This window comes from Mesoplodon mirus (genome assembly GCF_964341445.2).
Source record: "Mesoplodon mirus genome assembly, chromosome: 8".
Lineage (NCBI taxonomy): Eukaryota > Metazoa > Chordata > Mammalia > Artiodactyla > Ziphiidae > Mesoplodon > Mesoplodon mirus.
The window spans coordinates 86,368,649-86,390,077 of NC_138984.1; the positions used below are offsets into that span (position 1 = coordinate 86,368,649).

Here is a 21,429-nt window from a genome sequence, read left to right on the forward strand (position 1 = left end):
TCAACGAGAAAGAAACTTACAGTCAGTTTAATGGCCTTTTCTGGAGCAACCCCTATAAGTTGTGGTATCAGACCTAGGTAAACAGAGAGAATTGTTAGCAGTATAGATGTACTAGACGTGAATACACAAGCCCAACAAGGTGGTTTTCCCCATATTATTTACCCATCAAACATTTTAGGGTTTTTATTAAAATGGGAAAAGTGGCTTATCCTAAAAACTATGCATATGTATATAATAATTATTCATGTCAAAACAATGTTATACTTCTTGAGCCTATAAATCCTTTTCTTAAGCATGCCTCCTTTAAAGCCTGGTTATCTAACACTTCCCAAAAAGTATGAGGAAGGAATGGAACACATGGATCTTGTCTACTCCCAGAACACTGCCAATAGCAGTGAAACCAGATTACCTCCCTTTACAACCAACAACATACTAACATACACAGACACTTTAGAGAAGCCAATGTTGTATGCTTCGAAAAGCTCTGCAAAGTGTCTTGTTAAGTAGACCCAGATTTTGCCACAAATGATGCTACCTGCGTAATAGCATACAGTGACTTGGCTATTACAGAAAACCACTCCCATCATTTTCTCTTTACAGAAACCCAGAATTCGGTACTCATTTATTTATTTATTTATTTTTTTGCTGTACGCGGGCCTCTCACTGCTGTGGCCTCTCCCGTTGCGGAGCACAGGCTCCGGACACACAGGCTCCGCGGCCATGGCTCGCGGGCCCAGCCGCTCCGCGGCATGTGGGATCTTCCGGGATCGGGGCACGAACCCGTGTCCCCTGCATCGGCAGGCGGACTCTCAACCACTGCGCCACCAGGGAAGCCCACTCATTTATTTAAAAGAAAGCCAAAACTGCAAAGAAAAATGCAGTTTTAAGTAACATTTAATGGGTATCTTCTACAAGCAAAAACAGCCCATTGTTAGCCTATTTGCTAATATATGTCAAACTTAAGACATTTCAAAAGATTTCTCCTAAAACAAAGGAAATCATTATTCTTAGAAAGTTAAATTTTCCAGGCTGGCTGCAAAAGAAAAAATATATAAACAACTCAACATCTGTAGCTATTCATAGGGCTCAACTTTCTAAAGCACACAGATTATCCAAATCGTTAAAATACATTTTTTGCATACATCTTTAAACATACTATATCCTTTAAATCACCCAGCCAAGGGGAAGTTATGTATGTGTTTGCATGCTCGCTACTGATCTTAAGCCTACTTTGAGGATACTGCTGAGTGATTTTCTACAAGTTGAGAGCCAGCAAGTAATCGTACATACAGCCTACTGTCAGTCAAACTGAATTATCAGTGACAAACACAAATGTGCACACACCTTTAATGGGTAGCAAACTGATTTAAAAGAATAAATCAGCAGATGGCAGTCTTAACTTTCTAACTCTCATGATTATCAGGCCCTATTACTTTCAATCTGACTCCCATACAACGGTGTCAGCATGTGTGTTTGTTTTACTACTTGCCTCAATAAGGCTCACGGAATGTTAATAAAGTACTGGTTTATGTCATTTTATCATTGTTGACTATAAAGAAATTTAGGCTAATCTGTCAATAATTTTGTCAATCATCTGACAAAATAATGGACCACTTCTAAGCAATATATGACAATCTCAACAATCACAGTGTTCAGGTACAGGACTCCTACAATCTCTCACTTAAAGGACTGATTGTATCAGCTCACATTCTGAATCAAGCTAATGATCCCTTCACACCCTCCACCCCCAACTTGCTATATTGGACCCATTTAATTAACATGATATCTCTCCCAAATGAAATCTTCTGTAAGCATCCATCCATTGAGAAGGCTAAACTGTGTGGTGTATGTCTAGGTTCCTTCTCTTTTAAAGTATACCAAGGAAGAAGAAAGATTCTTACTCAACAAAGAAAGACTGGAGATGTCAAAGAAGAAAACCACCGTAGTGCCACTTAACCCTCAGATTCCCTATTAAATAAAATCTAGATATGCAGAGTTTAATACTGTCTAAAACAAGCACTCACATGCACAGATCTGCATTCTAACAATGCACACCTCTTCCCATGGAGTAAATGTCGTACAGCTAGAATTCAGACGGGCTAGAGTTCTGCATATCTGAATAAAATTCATCACATTCTTTCTCAGGGGCAGGGTATTGAGCCTAGTTTGATTCCAGAACAACTCTCTTCTCTTGTTCTATACACAATGCCCAAAATGAACATCCTCAGGACCCTCTCCTTCAAGTATAAGTATATTAGAACTACATTTTCACTTGAGTATCTGCACATAATGCCAATCAGAAGTGTTTTTCCTCCTGGTCATGAGCATAAAGCTTTGCTCAGGCCCAGTTTTTCTTTCCGAGGAAGAGGCTCTAAGCCAAACAGTTCAGCAGAGCTCAGAATGAGCTCAGGATTAATGGGACTGTGTGTGCAAACAAACAAGTACAGTAAATTACATAAATGCCCTGGAATTGAGCATGTAGAAAGTTTTTCAAAGAATTCTAAGTGGCGCCCAAAGGGATTAAAAAATTAATCTCCCTCCCAAAGGAAACCCTAAATTCTAATGTGAAAACATGTACATGAAAGTCTCCCTCTCCTAAGAGAACAAGTTCCTACAAAGCCGATGGGGGTGGGGAGGATTCTGCATGGGGCTTGCTGCCTCTGATGCCCGACAGCAGTGTGCTCAGCTTAGAGTTGGTGGTAACATTCCCTGCAAAAGAAAATCTCTCTGCTTCCACTCAGTGCCTCTGAACTACAGGGAGAAAAGGAGCAAGAATGAGACTTGGAGCAAAAAGGTTTTCTTTTCTTTCTTTCTTTCTTTTTTTTTTTTTAACCTTCAGATGACTCACTGGTCTCCTTGGAAGAGACAAAAATGTGCAATATTTCTTTCAGGTGAAACAAACAGATAGAGTGTACACTCACCTTCAAGTGGCAGTCTGGTTTCTATTTCACAGAGGAGAGATATATTTCTCCTCTCTAATTCTTTGAGAAAAGAAGCTCTCTATTTCTTAGCTGTCATCCTCGTATTCCACCTGCAGACATGTGCCTTAGTTTGTAAGAGCATGGTGACCACCATAGACCATGCTGGGGAAAACGCAGGCTTTAGATTGCAGGAAGAAGAAATAAAGAACTTGTCTGCAGACTAATATTGCTAGTTACCAGCAAGAATGTAAAAAGGGAAATGAGCAAGGAGGAAATAAAAAGAGAGAAACAGCCCTAGTCTGTCTGAAAAGGCTGCGCACTGATTTTCACAATCAGTTGAGTCTGAAACCTGCTGCTGGTGAGATAAGCTCACTAACTTCAGCAGCTGAGATCTGCTTGCTCACCCCGGTAGAGTCCAAAGAAGCCCTCATAACGCAAGACTTTCTTAAAACAGTCAAAGCTGTTTTTGTACATCAGCTCCCCGACAACAGAGCCGGTGCCACGCTGATTCTGCATGCGGGTCTTCACCAGGTCTATTGGGTACACCGCGGTGGCTCCCACAGCTACAAATGAAACAATTGTAAGGCTTAAAAGAGAGCACAATTAAACGGAGAATCTGTAAGGACAACAAATCTCTAAATCAAAGGACTAGAAAACAGAACACAGTATATATCCTCGCAAAAGAGATTTTACGTTATTTTCCCTTCTTCCATACACAGCTGAAGGATCACAGGCTAGCAACCACCGGGATCCATAAAGACAGCTGCTTCAGAGAACAACTGTAATGGATTTTCAAGTCATCACCAACATTAGATAATCAACACTCAATTTCCTTTAACAACATTAAACTCTTATATATAACATATTTCTTTATATTTTCCATTAAATGCCTACATATTATACAAGTTACCTCTTAAAATAACTATATATCTACACATAGGTGGCTGCAATTTTAAAATTTAGTTTACTACAGCATTTTGGTAAATTAACCTTAGTTACAAGTATAATATTGGAACCAAATCTCAACATGACCCTCCCCCTACTTACAGCATTCGGTTTATAAAAAAAAAAAAGCCCAGGCTTTAGAATTTCTCAGGGACTGAAAAATTTATAACATGAATTAGAGTATTATATTTTTCAACTGTTGAAAACCAAAACATGCTTTACAACTTCTAAAACAGATTGAAAAGTAAAAATAATAGTTTCATCAGTTTAGGCTTCTTTTGAAAAATCATAAGTATTTTAATCACACTACTAGGTTCTTCTCAATAAAGCAACTTCAGATTTTTTATACATTTTCTATGGAGAGATTTAAGCAAAAAAAGCCTCTCAAATTTTGCCCAGGAGCAGGGAAGAGAGGTTCATTTTAACAAATAACCTTCAAGTCTAGATATTCTTCAGCCAGTAAAAGATGAGGTAGGGGGGGAAACAAGCAGAAAAGCAAAAGCGAATCACTTTGAGAGGTTGTTTTATTTCATAAGGTTCTGGGATTTGTACCCCAAATCTTGATCTCTTACCTGCCCTCACTCCTAACACCAGAAACACAGTCTTATTCTCCATTTCTTCGTACTGGCTTTAACCAGTATAATTAAGGGGAGTGCAGCACGCATCCAAGACTTTCACATGATTACAGAGGTTTTGTCTTGAAGACAGACTGGAGCCAGAGGGGGCATGGCCGTGCTATGACAAGTCCTCTGATCATAGGTAAAAATAAAGAATACTTCAGAAAGCCCTGCAGTCGTGACCCTTGGGAACAATGAACTGAACCTTTGCTGATCTGTCCCGGTCTAGTGAGATAATATTACATGAACGCAAGCTTGAAACAGCACATAGACATGTCACTCACCTCCAGCAATTGAGCCCAGAGTGAATCTGTAAGCAGACTCGGCAATCTGGAGCCAGACAGGCCTGCCTAAACTGTGAGATTGCTGTGGGGAAGAAGAAAACATGTAAAAAATTTTGGAAAAGCATATGGCGAATGAAAAAAACTATAATTTGGCTGTGTTAAGATTTTGAAATAGATACTTCTATTATTAGCATTTAAAAACCATATCTGGCCAAATAGACTCAGTAGCTTTTTCCCCCCATTTGCACGAGCCTATTAATGCCTCATTTATCTGCTACTACTTGGGAATACACTATCATTCTACAGAAGTGAATCTTTCAGGTAAGTAAATATTTCAGGTTTAAAATCACTTCCCCCTTCTTTAACCAACTTAAAATTTTAAAATCTTTCTAAAATGTATAAAAACTATCGCGATTCCTAAATCAGATAATATTGATCATAATTTTCCACCTCTAATGACTGAAGGTCAACATATTCATACGTCCATCAATTTCTGCATCAAGATCTAACGCAGCTGTTTGTACTATCTTCCCACGCTTGACAACTATTACTTCTTTTACCAACAGCCTCCTAGTTTGATTTTGCCGCTTCTCATCTGTCAGGGCTGGAGAAATCACATAACTAGAATTGTGAGGATTATATGTAAAACAAGGTCAAGGACTTCTCTTTTGGGCTAAAGTGAAAAACTTCAATAGCTGCTATTTCAAGGGTTCAGAGCCTTTGCCCCTTTATTTGTGGCTTTGAAGCTCAACCACTGAGGTTATCAATAGATAAGTATAGTATTTCTCACCTATGCTACCGAGCATTTGCTCTCCTAGACCTGTGTGTTCCTCAACTCTGCCTACGCAAAGAAAACACCTGAGGGACCTTAAAATATATATCCCTGAGGCCTGGGGTTTATACATTTTTAAAAGGCTTCAAATCATTCTGCTGTGTAGTTAGGTTGAGAACCACTGTCCTAGCCACATTTGTAGTTCTAACATAAAATCTATGTTGAAAATAAAGCTAATGGGAAAAACCTATTGTGGTTCAGAATGTTATTTCATTGGTATCCCACAACATAAAGGACTTGAAATAATTTGTCTATAGTAGTGTGTCAGTCTTGTTCTTTAATATTTTCATTATGAAAATAACAGTTATGTGTATAAACAGTCTGAAATGAAGGAATAAAATACTGCTTTATCATAAGAAAACTTGAAAAATAGCAACTTGAATGAGCTTTCAAAACACAGCATAATAAAAATGTTTAGATACTCTCACTAGAATAATTTAGAATAATTTAATGGAGAGGGACTCCTTGCCTAAAATCTAAAGGAAAGAAAAAAGTAAGCTAGTCTACTCTCATTTGCTTTCATTTGTACAATCTCTTCAGAGTTCAGTTAAGGAAGCTAAATATGGCAAAACCAGATATTTATAAACAATTTGGGAAGCAGCCTATAGAAAGGTTTTATCTGTCTTCTTGTTTTGTAAATTTTGCACCACAGTAAGCATCATTTCTCTTTGAACAAAAGCATGTGATATCTAAATATTTAATGTTTGATTGTGATCTCCGTAGGCAGAGACCTTTAAAAGCTCATTATGCCTGTCATAGTGTTGTGGTTCAATATATTCTATAGTGAAGGAAAATAAGTAATGTTTGATGAAAAGTCAATAAGAAACCCTTGGAAAATCTGGCAATTAGTCAAACACCATTACTTCAAACAAAATCACTACATATTTTATAAATGTCAACTGTCCCAATATACCAACTTTATTATAATGAAATTAGGTGAAAGCATACATCTATCACATCCAAAACTGAATTTAATACATGGAAGAAACCATCATAAAAAAAGGCGAAAAACTGCACAAAGACATAATCATGATTTTGTAGGGAATACATTTTTTCCTAGCAAGTTAGCCCAAGCAACTGCATGGCCATCCATTATGTTTGATCTACATGCTGTAACAAAAGTGAGCAATTAACAACTTAATATTGACATTCTATTTGAAATTTAATAAGGGAAAGAGTAGAATATTTTAACAAAACCTTGAGTATAAGCCTAATTTTGACTCATTCACAGAACAGCAAAAAATATGCCGTCCACAAAGATATTTTTTGTTCCATTTATTACTATGATAATAATACTAACTTTAGACTGTTTAGAGATTTGTTGTCCCCCAAAAGGTGAAAGTACTTGACCAAGCACTCAGGACTGTTGCCCTGATGCAGCCCTCAGGGGTCCAGTGTTTTTCAGTCTTCTGTAAATAAATTCCCTTGTGAGACCATGGAAGGATGCTTACTCTCAGCAATTTCTACCCACAGTGAGACCACACTGTACTATTTTGCCAGTCAGTCCACTATACATACAAAGGTAAGAGGGCCACACTATGGACAGGACAGGCGACTTGCCAAAGGTCTCACTGTGAAATAGGGAATAAGCAGAGCAATGGCCCTTGTCACTCCACTGCATTCTCCATTATAACTGAACACTCCTGCCAGGCAAAGATTGTAAGCACTTAACTCCAATATATGACTTCATTTATAAATTATACGCATGGTTTACTGTACTAATTATATACATAAAAATCTAATATATATTATTAAATTACATATAATATACATCTAAACATACAAAAATAGAAATTATAAAAGAATGAGATGAAATAAAATGATTTTTTAAAATTTTATTTTGCATTTATTAATGCAAAACCCTTCTCGGTATCGCTTTAAAATATTATATTAACTGAATATGCTTCAGTTAGTTTTTCAAGTATTGATTGAACACAATGAGGGTAATGAGTTAATTCTGATACTCTGTTTCAAAGACAATCCAGTTGAAAATGAACGCAATCTGTATCTCTGAGGTAAAGATGATGTTCAACATCACATTTTTTTTTTACATCTTTATTGGAGTATAATTGCTTTACAATGGTGTGATAGTTGCTGCTTTATAACAAAGTGAATCAGTTATACATATACATATGTTCCCATATCTCTTCCCTCTTGCGTCTCCCTCCCTCCCACCCTCCCTATCCCACCCCTCCAGGCGGTCACAAAGCACCGAGCTGATCTCCCTGTGCTATGTGGCTGCTTCCCACTAGCTATCTATTTTACATTTGGTAGTGTATATATGTCCATGACACTCTCTCACTTTGTTCCAGCTTACCCTTCCCCCCTCCCCGTGTCCTCAAGTCCATATTTTAAAGAAATTCAAGTTATGGCATTTTGGCTTAGATTTTAAAATCTTTTATAACCAATGCGGCTGTTATACTACCTATATAGTATATATGTTTTTAACCTCTAAAAATGCACACATAAAACTTTTTTTCCGAAATCGAAGTTTCTCAGTCACAAAACTGGGTGAAAATAAATCCATTCTCACAGATTATGAATTATTTTCAATCATGACTTCTTTCAAAAGAATATGTTAAATTTAAAACTCACTGACTAAAAAGAGCTATGGTCCCAAATATGAATCAAATATTGGGGAGGGGCAAGATAAGGGTATGGGCCATATGGTATCACTGATATGTGGAATCTAAAATACGACACAGGGCCTTCCCTGGTGGTCCAGTGGTTAAGACTCCATGCTTCCACTGTAGGGGGCACAGGTCTGATCCCTGGTCAGGAAAATAAGATTCTGCACACCGTGTGGCACAGCAAAAAACAAACAAACAAACACCCCGAAACAAATGAACATTATTTACAAAACAAAAACAGACTCACAGATATAGAGAACAGACTTGTGGTTGCCAAGGGGGCCAGGGGGTGGGGAGGGGGGACAACTGGGAGTTTAGGACTAGTGGATGTAAACTATTATATATCAGATAGATAGAGTGTGTGGGATAGTGTGGTCTTTGTGAGCTTCCACCATGGCGTACCAGGGCCAGGGCCAGAAGGTGCAAAAGGTGATGGATGGTGCAGCCCATCAATCTCATCTTCAGACACTTGCAAAATATATCTCGGATTCAGGTGTGGCTTTAAGAGCAAGTGAATATGCGGATACAGGGTTGTATCACTGGTTTTGATGAGTATATGAACCTCGTATTAGATGATGCAGAAGAGATTCATTCTAAACCAAAGTCAAGAGAACAACTGGGTCGGACTTCCCTGGTGGCACAGTGGTTGAGAGTCCACCTGCCGATGCAGGGGACACGGGTTCATGCCCCAGTGCGGGAAGATCCCACATGCCGCGGAGCGGCTGGGCCCGTGAGCCATGGCCGCTGAGCCTGTGCATCCGGAGCCTGTGCTCCGCAACGGGAGAGGCCAAAACAGTGAGAGGCCCGCGTACTGCAAAAAAAAAAAAGAAAACAACTGGGTCGGATCATGTTAAAAGGAGATAACATTATTCTGCTCCAAAGTGTCTCCAACTAGAAATGATCAATGAAGTGAGAAATTGTTGACAAGGCAATGCAGTTTGTTTAGGTGTCCTTTGTTAGAAGTGTAATTCTAAAGCATTTATTCATATTGTTTTGCTCACCTTTATGTTATTAGCAGATGACAATAAATGCTGTGGGATTGTTTTTATTTTTAAAAAATGGATAAACAACAAGGTCCTACTGTATAGCACAAGGAACTATATTCAATATCCTGTGATAAACCATAATGGAAAAGAATATGAAAAAGAATATATATATGTATAACAGTCACTTTGCTGTACAACAGAAATTAAACGCAACGTTGTAAATCCACTACACATCAATGAAATTTTTTAAAAAACTAAAAACAAAGGCAGGGTAAGTGATTAAGAGACACAAGCTACTATGTATAAAATAAATAAGCAACAAGAATATATTGTACAGCACATGGAAATATAGTCATTATTTTCTAATAACATTTAATGGAGTATAATCTATAAAAATACTGAATCACTATGTTATACACCTGGAATGTAATATTGTAAATCACCTATACCTCAATTAAAGAAAGAATCAAGTAACCACTAATTCCCTTACTCATACAAAAGCTTTCTCCTGTGTTCAAGCACATATATTTTCTTTATATGCTCTTCCTTTTTTTTTTTTTTTTTTTTTTTTTTTTGCGGTACGCGGGCCTCTCACTGTTATGGCCTCTCCCGTTGCGGAGCACAGGCTCCGGACGCGCAGGCCCTGCGGCCATGGCTCACGGGCCCAGGCGCTCCGCGGCATGTGGGATCTTCCTGGACCGGGCACGAACCCGCGTCCCCTGCATCGGCAGGCGGACTCTCAACCACTTCGCCACCAGGGAAGCCCTATATGCTCTTCCTTTAAAGAATGTTTATAAGCCCTACAAAATCCTGTGAAAACTGTAGGATTATACTGTCTTTAATTCTTAGCTAAAAACATCTCTAAGTATAAATACCCAAATGCCTTTTGAAAATGCCATCTCTGCCCTTATTAAATTGCATTCTATTTTTTTAAAAAAATACAATATACGGTTACTAAGGGGTTTTTTTTTTTAGGCTTAGCTATCACTATAACTTATGGTTCACTTATATTCAGGTATGTAAATTAATATAATTAATGCTATGGATTTCATTTCATGAATATTCATAAGTAGAATGCTACTGTAGCTGTCATCTCTATTAATGACTGTGTACTGAATTTTTTAGCATTTAGGCTGAAAGAAAATCTCAGCACTAAGAAGATCACCTACCGTGAGCAAATGGGCCAAAGGAAAGGGCACTCTTTTCCTTAAGGTTATGATTATGATCATGAAGGTGATATTTAACAAGATTAATTAAGTGTTTTTCAAAGCAAAATAAGAGTTGAAAATCTTAAATGATTTTACACCTGCTCCCTAAGCGTATGTGTATGATAGGAAATGAGGAAATGGCTCGAGAGCTCATTGAGAGAGGAGAAAGTTCTTTTACTTGGTTGTTAAATGTACCTTATCCTATAAATGAGAATTAGATAAGGCAAGATCATGTCAGTTAACAAGTCAGGCACCCTGCCCAAATCAAGCCGCTTCATGGAGTATGCCAACCCAACGACGAGAACTGCCTCTTCCAAATGGCACTCTATTGATGGACAGAAGAAAAGGAAGGAAAAGCTGAAGTCTTTTATACTGAGCATGGGTTGTGACGGGAGAGGGGAAGGCTAGACTTTACATCAACTAAAATGTATGACTGTAACAGCAAAATAAGCTTAGGGAAAATAAAATTCTTTTGTCTGCAAATCACATCTATGAATTTAATATGCCTGAATTTGAATTCCATACTCTTGGCCTCATAAAACAAGATTAAAACCCAAAGCTGTGATGATATATACTTTTTTCTCAGTGAGAGGTGAGGTTAAATTGTGTTAGAGACTGTAATAAGACTTTAATTCTAATACTTTAAATGAGGTAAATGGCTAATAAATACATAAATAAAACTAGTATAGAAACCCAGTCTCCTCCTTTTTGAGAATAGATTTCCATTTATGGTAAAACTATTGCAGATGACAGAGGTTAAAAGTTCCAAAAAAAAGAAAAGAATTAGTAAGTGGATTTTAACGCTTTATCTTTACTCATGAAAACAAAGTTCTCAAGAAGGTCCATTAGAATGCAAAACACACAAAGAGACAAACTCCTATTTGTCTAAGAAATACTATATAGAAAACAGAGAGAAAAATCATTCTAATAATGTTCTGATAGAACCCAAGCCAGTTTATATTCCAAAAGTTCTCTGTGTGAGTGGTCTGTAGCTTGAATGTAATTTCCCATAGAAACAAAACTTAAAAGAAAAAAGTATTTATATGCCCAAGCAGGTCCATCATAGATAATTTACCCCATACAGTTGAAAAAGCAATTACGTAGTATACAGTAAAGAAAAAAAAAAGAAGTTGCGTACCCATTCTCACATTGGGCTAGATAGAATTGGTCTTTAACCTCCAAAGCACTTCATGCTTCAAAAATGTCACATCCTCTTCTCTCTGCAACCCACCTCCTTTTAGTTAACCCATTGAAAATTTCCATTTTTCTCATTGGTCATCTCTATACCACAACATATTTACCCATTCTACTATGGACACTTACTGCAAATAATGCTGCTATATACATTGTTGCATGTTCCTTTTAATCAACATATGTACTTATTCCTGTTAGGGACTACACCTGGGAGAGGAATTGTCAGGTCACAGGATATATGTCTCTTCAATTGTAGTTGATACTCCCAAATAGTTTCCACAGTTGTGATGCCAGAAGTTTCTGACAGTTCCCATTCCTCCACCTCCTAAACAACACTTGCCATTGTCAGAGTATAATATTGGCCAATCTGGATAGTATAAAACAGCATCTAATTGTAGTTTTAATGTGTATTTTTTTCTGTTTACTAATGATGCTGAACTAACTTCCCCTCCCCTCCCCTCCCCTCCTCTTCCCTTCCCCATTTGGATATCCTTTATCTTTCCCTTTTGTGTAGCCTGTCTTTTCACCCTTTCAGTGATATGTTTTAATGAACAAAGGTTCTTAAATTTAATGAAGTTCAAGTTATTAATCGTTTTCTTTATGACAGGTATTCTGTGCCCTGTTTGTGAAATCTTTGCTTATCTCTCGATTATGAATATAATCTCCTATGTTATCTTCTCTAAGCTCTCAAGTTTAGAACATCCCAACTGGAACGTACTTTTGTGTACAGTATGGTGTGGGAATTTTTTTTCTATACGATATACATCGGTCATAATTTTAAAAAAAATACAACGTAGAATTTCAGCCAGCACAAACATTTTAAAAGCAAAACATTTCAGGCAATAAAGAAGAAAATACAAAGATATAATTCTTCCTCACTTCCCATCACCTTCCACCTAAGGAAAGTGGATGGAGGTGGATGCAGGAGTCGTGTCATGTCTATATCTGAGCCCAACTTGGAGTTTGCTCGGACAGCCTTTTCATATGTAACAATAACAACACCTGTAACAGCTGTTGACATTTATCGCGTGCTTGGTAGGTGTAGGTGCACCATCTCATGTAATTCTAACAACAACCCTATGAGACGGATACTACTGGCTCTTCTTAGTAAATGAGGAAACGGAGAAAGGAAAGATGTTACATCGTCCGTCCCCAAGTTCTTAACGTCTGCCTCTTCTGTTTCGGAACTCACAGATTCTCCATCATGCACATGTGCTTTCATAACAGCTTTCATAGATTGAGAAAACAACAAAACATGCCTTCCTTCCTATTTTGTATCTAAGTTTCAAGTAAATTCCTATAGAGGAACACTCTACATACAAAATGTAAATAATCATGTATTCATATGTGGTAGTATAGAAAAAATGAGAGAATCAAAAATGTCTTCTGGAAGTGACATGGAAACAGTTATGGTTAGCACTAATGTAATTCTGTGGCTTAGAGAATTTTCAAAAACAAGTCAGTCACTAAAATTGAAGTCTATATGGCTGCCTGAGAATGCCTCATAAATCTAAACTACGTTAACTGAAAAAACCTGTTTCTAGACTGAAAACTGCAGAAAGCTTACTACTTTGTTTGCTATAATAACTTAGGCATATTTTTATATTATTCTACTTGGGTCCTAGCCTATATTCCTTACATAGCTTTTAATGCTACAAGGAAATAGGAAGATACATTAAAATTTTTGAAAAAGAAAAAAATCTATTGATTCACATAACTTTTGCAGAATGCAAGAACTTAAAAGGATTCTTAGAAATACCTGCAGGTACTAATTTTACTAAAGGAGAAAGTGAGGCCCACAGAAACTTGTACCAGATGCCAAGGACAGTAAAGGTCAGAATTACAACGGATGTAACTAGGGATATTAACTTGAATCCCTCTTAAATAATCTTCATAAATCTATTTCTAAGAAATTCTAAAAATTATTTATGACTTCTTTGAGTTTTATTTTCCCAGGTGTTGTTTTTACCCTAATTTACAGGAAAAAAATAGATTTAAAATCTTCACTTTATTTCTCTATTCCTAACCCTCAGCAATAAGACTCCCCAATCTAGCTGATATGTGAAAGGAAAAATAATACAGTCTCTGACCTTCCTCCTTTGAGACCAATGTAAGAACACCCAGGATCTCTACATGCTCTCTGGAGACTGCAGATCCCTGCGCCATCCTACTGTTAGAGAAAAGGCAGAGAAGGCACTCTACCACCATCCTGGATGCCAATCAGAAACAAACGGTAAGAAGAGTTAGTAGTGGTTTTTATCACTGCCCACTTTCTAAGTATCTGACAAGAGGTTTGAGGCCATCCATGCCAGCATAAAAAGCACCAGTGCTGGGCTTCCCTGGTGGCGCAGTGGTTGAGAGTCCGCCTGCCGATGCAGGGGACACGCGTTCGAGCCCCGATCCGGGAGGATCCCACATGCCGCGGAGCGTCTGGGCCCGTGAGCCATGGCCGCTGAGCCTGTGCGTCCGGAGCCTGTGCTCCGCAACGGGAGAGGCCACAACAGTGAGGGGCCTGCGTAAAGCAAAAACAAACAAACAAACAAACAAACAAAAAAGCACCAGTGCTGCCACTGAAGGCAAATCATCTTCGAATCTGTCTTCAAAACCACTTCCAACAGTATCGGAATTACATCACCTTCCTAAGGAATCAGAAGTATGAGCGATGCAGACTTAGGGCGCCAAAGATTACAAAAGCAACTTGCATTTATGGCCTCCAGGAAAATCGCTAGGGGCAAGAAAGGCAGGTGAAACAAAAAAGAGTGGCAGAAAGGCTTAGAAAGGAGGAAATGAGTGGGTTTTTTTAATTCATCACATTGTTTCTAATAAGCTAAATGAGATATTCCCCAGTTACAAATATTAAGGACACCCCCAAGGAAAGCTCTATTAATAGACCTGTAACACTAAAAAATATCTCCTTTTGAAATGCAGCTTTTCAAACTTCAAGAATAAATTTTTATAAATGTGTACTACAATATATGAAATTAAATTCAGTAAGAACTCTTTAAATATTTCAACACATCTCAAAGTTTAAATAATTTTATTAAATTTTACTATAAATCAATGAATTGGAATAAATCCATCTATTTTTGTAAAGGATCTGAGAACGTGTAATGAAAAGATACTTTGTTGTCAGCAGATAAGAGTTTTTTGCTACTAAAGAGGCTAAATCACAGTGGGTTACAGATATATTTTAATTTACAGGAAGCTTTATTACACACCAAGCAAAGTATTAACATAAAATGTAGATATAAAAGCAATTATTTTACATTTTCAATTTACTTACCTGACTACAAAAGTTCTTGTTTATTATACAGAGAAAAGCTGGAAATTCTAATTTGTTTCAGAGGCAGAATCATCATTCCATGGAGTTCAAGTAGAAGAAAGATTTGCTACTGAAACTTCCCACAGTGAAGCACACTTATATACCTAGATCTTTCACTGGCACATGTGGCTATTCAACAGTACGGTAGCAGTAAAGAAAAAGCAGACTTGCTCTCTTTCCATGGCGTGCCGATGTAGCTTTTCTCTCTCTCTTCTTGTCTCCTGTCTTCATCCCCCCTCTCCCCACACCCTCTCCATCTCTCCTAGCCTCATAGGGCATCACAGTCTCCTAAAGAATCATGAGGGACACGGGTCTCATGTGTATTAGACAAGGACTAGCCCTCCTATAACCCTCACCGCCCCCTCCCACCAAAACTATATGACCATTGCTGCAACTGAGGCTTCCTCCAAATGCTCCAGAAGTAGGGCTTCAGTTTAAATCAGATTTTTTAAAAACTGCTCCGTTCCACTATTCAAGGTAATATCATGAGGTTTATTTTCCTACCAAGACAGTATGTTTGAAACCAGAAATAAGACTGCATTAACTTTATAGGACTCAGAGCTATTGTTTTTATCACTCAAACAAAAACTAATATTATCAAAAATGTAATAATAATCAAGGTTTTCCTTCTGGTTCATTAAGTAGATAGTTTTCCTGTGTTATTGTTGTAATCTATAAGACACATTCTCAGTGAAAGATTTATGCCAGTAAAGGAATGTTTTGTATTTTAAAAACCCTATAAATATCAGTTTAATGATACAAAATGAACTTAACACTTATCTTTAAGTGTCACTAGACAAATAAAAGGAAAAAACTGCTACTCCTAGGGGGAGGGAAGCCAAGCCCATGTATGTCTACACTCTTATTTTCCTCATCTTAATAAGCTAGAAGAAAAAAACCACAAACATAAATCTAGTTGCTCCATAAAATACTCTGTGAGGGTAGGGGTAAAAGTTCTATAAAGGTAGTCTTTGAGCTAAGTTAAGTCTTTCTGTAAAGCAGTTTTTACTTTTCATAGATTCAGGAGCCTGAGGCTGTCATGTACATATTACTTCGGCATTTTTGAAGGTGATTCTGTTTATGAGACTCCTCCTACCTGTCTCTGAAGTTCTGCCAGGTTGAAAGGTAAGGCCGCCTCAGCCAATGGGGCTATTCTCTCAATATCTGCCAAAGTCAAGCGCCTTCAGGCAAAAACACACGAAAGAAAGAACTGTTAGATACCAACAAACTCCTCATACTAAGATCATCCTTCTTCAGAAAAAAAGAGGGTAAAAAAGAACTATGGTTTAACAGTAGTATTTCTCTATTCACACAGATCATATTAGTGAGAGAAAAAGAAAACTTCAGGCGCTGCTTGCCACACAAAAAGCAAAAGACTCTAAAGAAATAATGTGGAGTACATAAATTTAATGACTCCAAAGACAGATAATAAAATTAAAGAAATAATTCTTGCCAGAAGCAAAGTATAAACATCGACAGTTCATACACACTAAATATATTCCTATAGCATACATATTTATTGCATAAGTGCAAAGTCTCTTGAGAAGGATAAAAATAAAAGTGATAAATACCGGTTGCCTTTAAGGGGAAAAGGGAGAAGGGTAGAAGGGAGACATTTTTACGGCATGCTCTTTTAAACTCTTAAGAGTTTTGAACTACGCAAATGCACTACTGTTTCAAAAAATTTTTACTTTAAAGTAAGTACATTCCCTGAACTAGCTAGTACGTCACGTCAGATCCAGTTTTGAGAAGCACTTTTTGAAAGCATTTATTATCATGGAGGTACAATACCTTTACTAAAAATGTGAATTCTAGATGGCTGAGACATGGCCTGATAGTTCATGTCAATCACCAAAGACGGGCTGGCTTATCCAGTATCATCTCCAGCTCAACAATTCATTATGTAGCATGAAGGTAATAAATCATCTATGTACACTCAACTTCTATTAGTCTTCAGTTCTAGGGTTAAAACCCATTTTTTTCAGATATGCCTACACTTAAGTAACTACTACAGGTGACTAATAAAATCTGATCACTTAGCAGATCACACAGGTCCTACTGCGTGCCCAAAGACAAGAGTTTTTCATCTGGATTTGCATGAGACTTTGCAAATTAAATTCTCTCTATGTGCTTTGGGTTTTCTCAATCTATAAAACAGAGGCATAAAACATCTGAGCTTAACTATGATGATAACCATGATGATAATGTCACAGGCATATTTCAAGAAAATGATACTCTCCAACACAAAATGGTATATACTGTTTAGTAAAATCCCCATTCACAATGAATCAAAAAGATTATAAGATTCCTGAACATGTACTTCAATTTATTTTAGAAATTTAGGCAAATGTCCACAAATCACTAAAAATTCCTAACACCTCTAGAGTCCAGATTAAATCAATTTTTCTGTCCCTCTCTTACTTTTTGTCACTTCCCTCTCCCCGTCCCCTATCATTTTTCTTCCTTTCCCGTTTCCCTCTCTCACACCTTACTTACTCCCTTTCAACCCTTTACTCCCTTTCTTTTTACGCTCTCTCTCCACTTCTTCCCTCCCTTTTTTCTTCCCCTCCTCTCTCTTTTTTCCCCTCTTGTCCTCTTTCCCTTTCCCTCCCTCCGTCTCTCCCTACCTTTAGTCTGTCTTCATCTGTCTCTCCTTCCTCCCCTGTTTCTCATATCTGCCTGTCTCTCTTTCTTGAAATGTATATACTGAATAAACTATTGTTTAAAAAAACACCACTGTGTCACGTTAAAATAACTGTCCTAAAAAATATCATGAAGGGCCTCCCTGGTGGCGCAGTGGTTGAGAGTCCGCCTGCCGATGCAGGGGATACGGGTTCGTGCCCCGGTCTGGGAGGATCCCATATGCCGCGGAGCGGCTGGGCCCGTGAGCCATGGCCGCTGAGCCTGCGCGTCCGGAGCCTGTGCTCCGCAACGGGAGAGGCCACAACAGTGAGAGGCCCGCGTACCGAAAAAAAAAAAAAAAAAAAAAAAAAAAAAAAAATATCATGAAGAATTATTGGAATAGTTACCCTGTAGCATTATATAAGTCTGAAAGCTGGTACAGGATATCAATTTCTAGTGGGGTGACTTGTCCATAGCGTATGGCACTCTGGGCAAATTCCTCTGGAAGAAAAAGAAAATATTTTAAAATCTTAAAAGATTCTTAACATATAACAAATTTCTACCTTAACCAACTATTATTTGAAAGCTAAAAACATTTCAGTATTATTTTAAAAGTCTAAAACTGAATTTCAATATCTAAGTTCAATTATATAGAAATAACCACAAAAGTATGAAAGCTGGCAAAAGATAAAATGTTAAGATGACAAAACAGTAAAAGCAGATAAAGATAAATTAACTTCAGAGATAAAACAATCTCTTTAGGATCCTCTCTCTTGTCTTGTTTATTTGATTTGGTCTCCAGAGTTACAAGACAAAAGAATTGGCTCTTCTCCAGTCACCTAAAACTTCCCACTACAATTCAGCAAAAGGAGTAGGCTTGCCCATCTTTCTGTGGCAACTCCTTCCTCATACAAACAAGCCGCTGCCACTAACCTGTTTGACAGACTGGGCCAAGGTTCTTTTCAAAACTGTCAAAGCCACTTTTCCATTCCTGACCTCAGCATCCCATTAAATCCACCTGGATTTCTGGAGACCATTATGGCCCAAGTGAAGCATACATACATGGTAACATACTTTCTAGATCTGGCTTCAGAGTAGTAAACTTAGACCAACCTCATTCCCTAGATAAAGTGAAAATGCTGAGATTCGAATCAACGTATATTTTTAAAATCTTACCCTTTGTGACTTCAACATCTTTCCTTGTGCCAGCTAGAGTGCTATATATCTTACGAACAAGCTCCATGTTATTCAGTAAGGAGTTAAATGCATTGAAGTACGAGAAGCTAACCTGGTGTGAGATACTTCCTCCAGCTGCCTAGGAAATGACAACACAGAAAGTTAAACAAACAAACAAAACCAAAAAAATACATTTATGGACACTGAACTTTTCTCAAAGAAGATCCAAAGGAGTCTTCATTACTAAAATGATTAACAGCCAGTCCATAAATACAAGGAAGGTATCGTGCTAAAACACTGTCAGTGTGTTTCATGCCCTCAAGGAAGTCTATGTAATTTAGGTGTTAAGGAAGAAAGCAACATCTGGAAGTTGGACTTCATGGTTCATCTACCTATAAGGTCAAAAACAACAAATACAATTATCACAGATCAAAACCAATGATTATTTAAACAGGATTTCCAAGACCTTCAACTATGGAACTCCTGCTAGTTCTGGATAATCCAAACCTCAATGTACAATATGAGGAGCATTTTTTAAACTTGCTTTTTTTCCCACACACATATACAAAAACCAGTGGTAACTTTAAACTTTAAGACTATTTCACTATGTCAGCTCTCCTAATCTTTTCCTTTTTAAGCTTATTGTTATAGGTAAGATATAAAACAGTCCGTGCTAGGTTCTGAATCTCTATCACAAAAAGGTACAACTACCAAAAGCTCCAAAAGGTGTGGAGAAAATCTAGGGATACAAATCATGTCTTTAGTAGAATAGCGCTAAAGAGGCTCTCTCATGCCTGGGGAAGGATGGGGGACAATATGGCCTTCATTACCTCTACAGGGTGAGGAAGTAATTTCTCCCTCTGTCCAACACTTGGACATAAACTCAAAAGTGAATATTTTTCATAGCTTGCAAAAGCCTAATTTCTAAGCCAAGAGGCAGAGGAACCCAGATGATTAAAAACATTCTCTATTAAAAACTCCAAAGAAATACTCATAGAAATACCAGTGTGACAACCTTAATCATAAAGGTCTACATTAAGGACAGTATAGGTAATGCAGGGCATATGTTCCCACCCCCACCATCCCTCACACACATGCATTAACCTAAATATATATGATATTTGTATTAGCCTGAATTTGGATACCAGCGACCCAAAAGCCAGACTCAAATTATTTAACACATTCCTCCAGAAATTGAGATGGTATTTGGTAAACTGAGGCTGTAACAGGTCTATCTAACCCAACTGGAAAAGATTAAATGGGTCCCATCACCCCAAGGCACTAAGTCCTTCTCTCTAGGATTCTCTTTCCTTCTTCCCTCCTTCTCTCCCTTTCTTTCTTTCCTTCCTTTCATTTTTTGGCTGGGGTACGAGGTGAGGGTAGGGGAGTGGGAGATGGGTGTCAAGGAGGTGAAATGTGTAGGAGAAAGTGACATGCTCCATGTTCAAATTCACTGAAGAAAAAGAACAGAAGTTGATCTTTCTACCCCCGGTCTGAATCAGGGATAATGATCTTCAGCTGAAACAACAAAAGCACTCATTGGCTTCCCTCCATTTAAAACAAGCAGCAATCAAAAACTTATACATAAGTACAACACATGAACAAGAAAACTGATAAGTGAGGACAGTTTCACCATTCTTTGTGAGGAAGTGGATGACATCAGTTTGCTATTGGTCCAGATGATTGCTTTACAGAGATTAGCAGTTTAGAGAACAAAAAACTGTCTGGTCCATGCAGACTGAATGCACAGGTGAAAGGGCAGAGAGAGGAGTGAGCCACAGAAGCTGACGCCCACATATGTCCTCCATACCTTCTGCCACAGCCATGGTTATTAAAACAGTGTAGAGGCCAGTGATGATCCCTCTAGCAAACAGCACCCTGCTGGCAACAAAGGAAGGAGCCATCCTTATAGCAAGGCTTTGGGAGCCTGGTGGGATGGAAAGAGGCCAAAGGTGAAGGCAGTAGTGTCTGAGAGAAGTACTGCCCACTGGAAAAAGTAATTTGCACACCCTTGTCTACAAACTCCCCTGTTTTCTTTAGGGGGACTCTGTAAATGGAAATAAACAATTTGGAAATACATGAGAGCAAGATGGTGGTGCTGAAAAAAGCAGCTATGATCTGGGGAAAGACTATTCACTATCACCCCCCCCACCTCCCTTACACACACCCGTTTACCTACTACCAACCAAGCATAAAGTTAGAATAGTTGAGAGTGAGATAGGCCCAGGGATGCAATCCAGGACAATGGTTTCAAAGCTTTAAGGAAACAGAAAGTTGAAGTGGTTGTCTTTACTTACTGAAACTAAGTTCTCCTCCACAAAGGGAGTAAGCATGTGAGACCGAATGGTAACCATGATGTCACTGAAATCCAGACCAGAAATCATGCCACTTTTGCTTTTGTCTTTCAGTGCAAAGGCTTGTCTTGCATGTTCCAGCTGTAGTTCCTGGAGGGAAAGTCAGAAATGGAGCCTTAGGTTAACTAAAGCACATCCCGAGTGTATGTTTTAGAAAAGAAGGATAGACATCCTTCCCCTACATGCATTTACTACAAAAATGAACAATATACAGCTCTGAATGTACAACAAAACTCTTCATTTCTTTTTAAAAAGCACGTTTTCCTGAAAATGTACTACATGTTACTCCTCAGGAAAAGTGAATCACAGAACGTCAATAAAGAAAAGGGAGGAAAAAC

At 38.0% G+C, this 21,429-nt stretch overlaps 1 protein-coding gene and 1 pseudogene across 4 annotated transcripts in view; one reads left to right on the forward strand and one right to left on the reverse strand.

Annotated features, from left to right (window-relative positions):
* SLC25A12 (solute carrier family 25 member 12) overlaps positions 1–21,429 on the reverse strand; it is a 92,969-nt gene that overhangs the window by 23,270 nt on the left and 48,270 nt on the right. For all 3 annotated transcript variants that reach the window (XM_082631167.1, XM_082631166.1, XM_082631168.1), the window contains 7 exons: positions 21,035–21,181; positions 18,738–18,876; positions 17,969–18,062; positions 16,036–16,120; positions 4,768–4,849; positions 3,326–3,484; positions 21–73 (listed from right to left, as the gene is read on the reverse strand). In XM_082631167.1, coding sequence (XP_082487293.1) covers positions 21–73; positions 3,326–3,484; positions 4,768–4,849; positions 16,036–16,120; positions 17,969–18,062; positions 18,738–18,876; positions 21,035–21,181 — 759 coding nt within the window. The remainder of the gene's footprint in view (positions 1–20; positions 74–3,325; positions 3,485–4,767; positions 4,850–16,035; positions 16,121–17,968; positions 18,063–18,737; positions 18,877–21,034; positions 21,182–21,429) is intronic.
* LOC309809754 (small nuclear ribonucleoprotein E-like) lies at positions 8,623–9,147 on the forward strand (annotated as a pseudogene). The gene is made up of 2 exons: positions 8,623–8,871; positions 9,058–9,147. The product of its transcript is annotated as a small nuclear ribonucleoprotein E-like (transcript).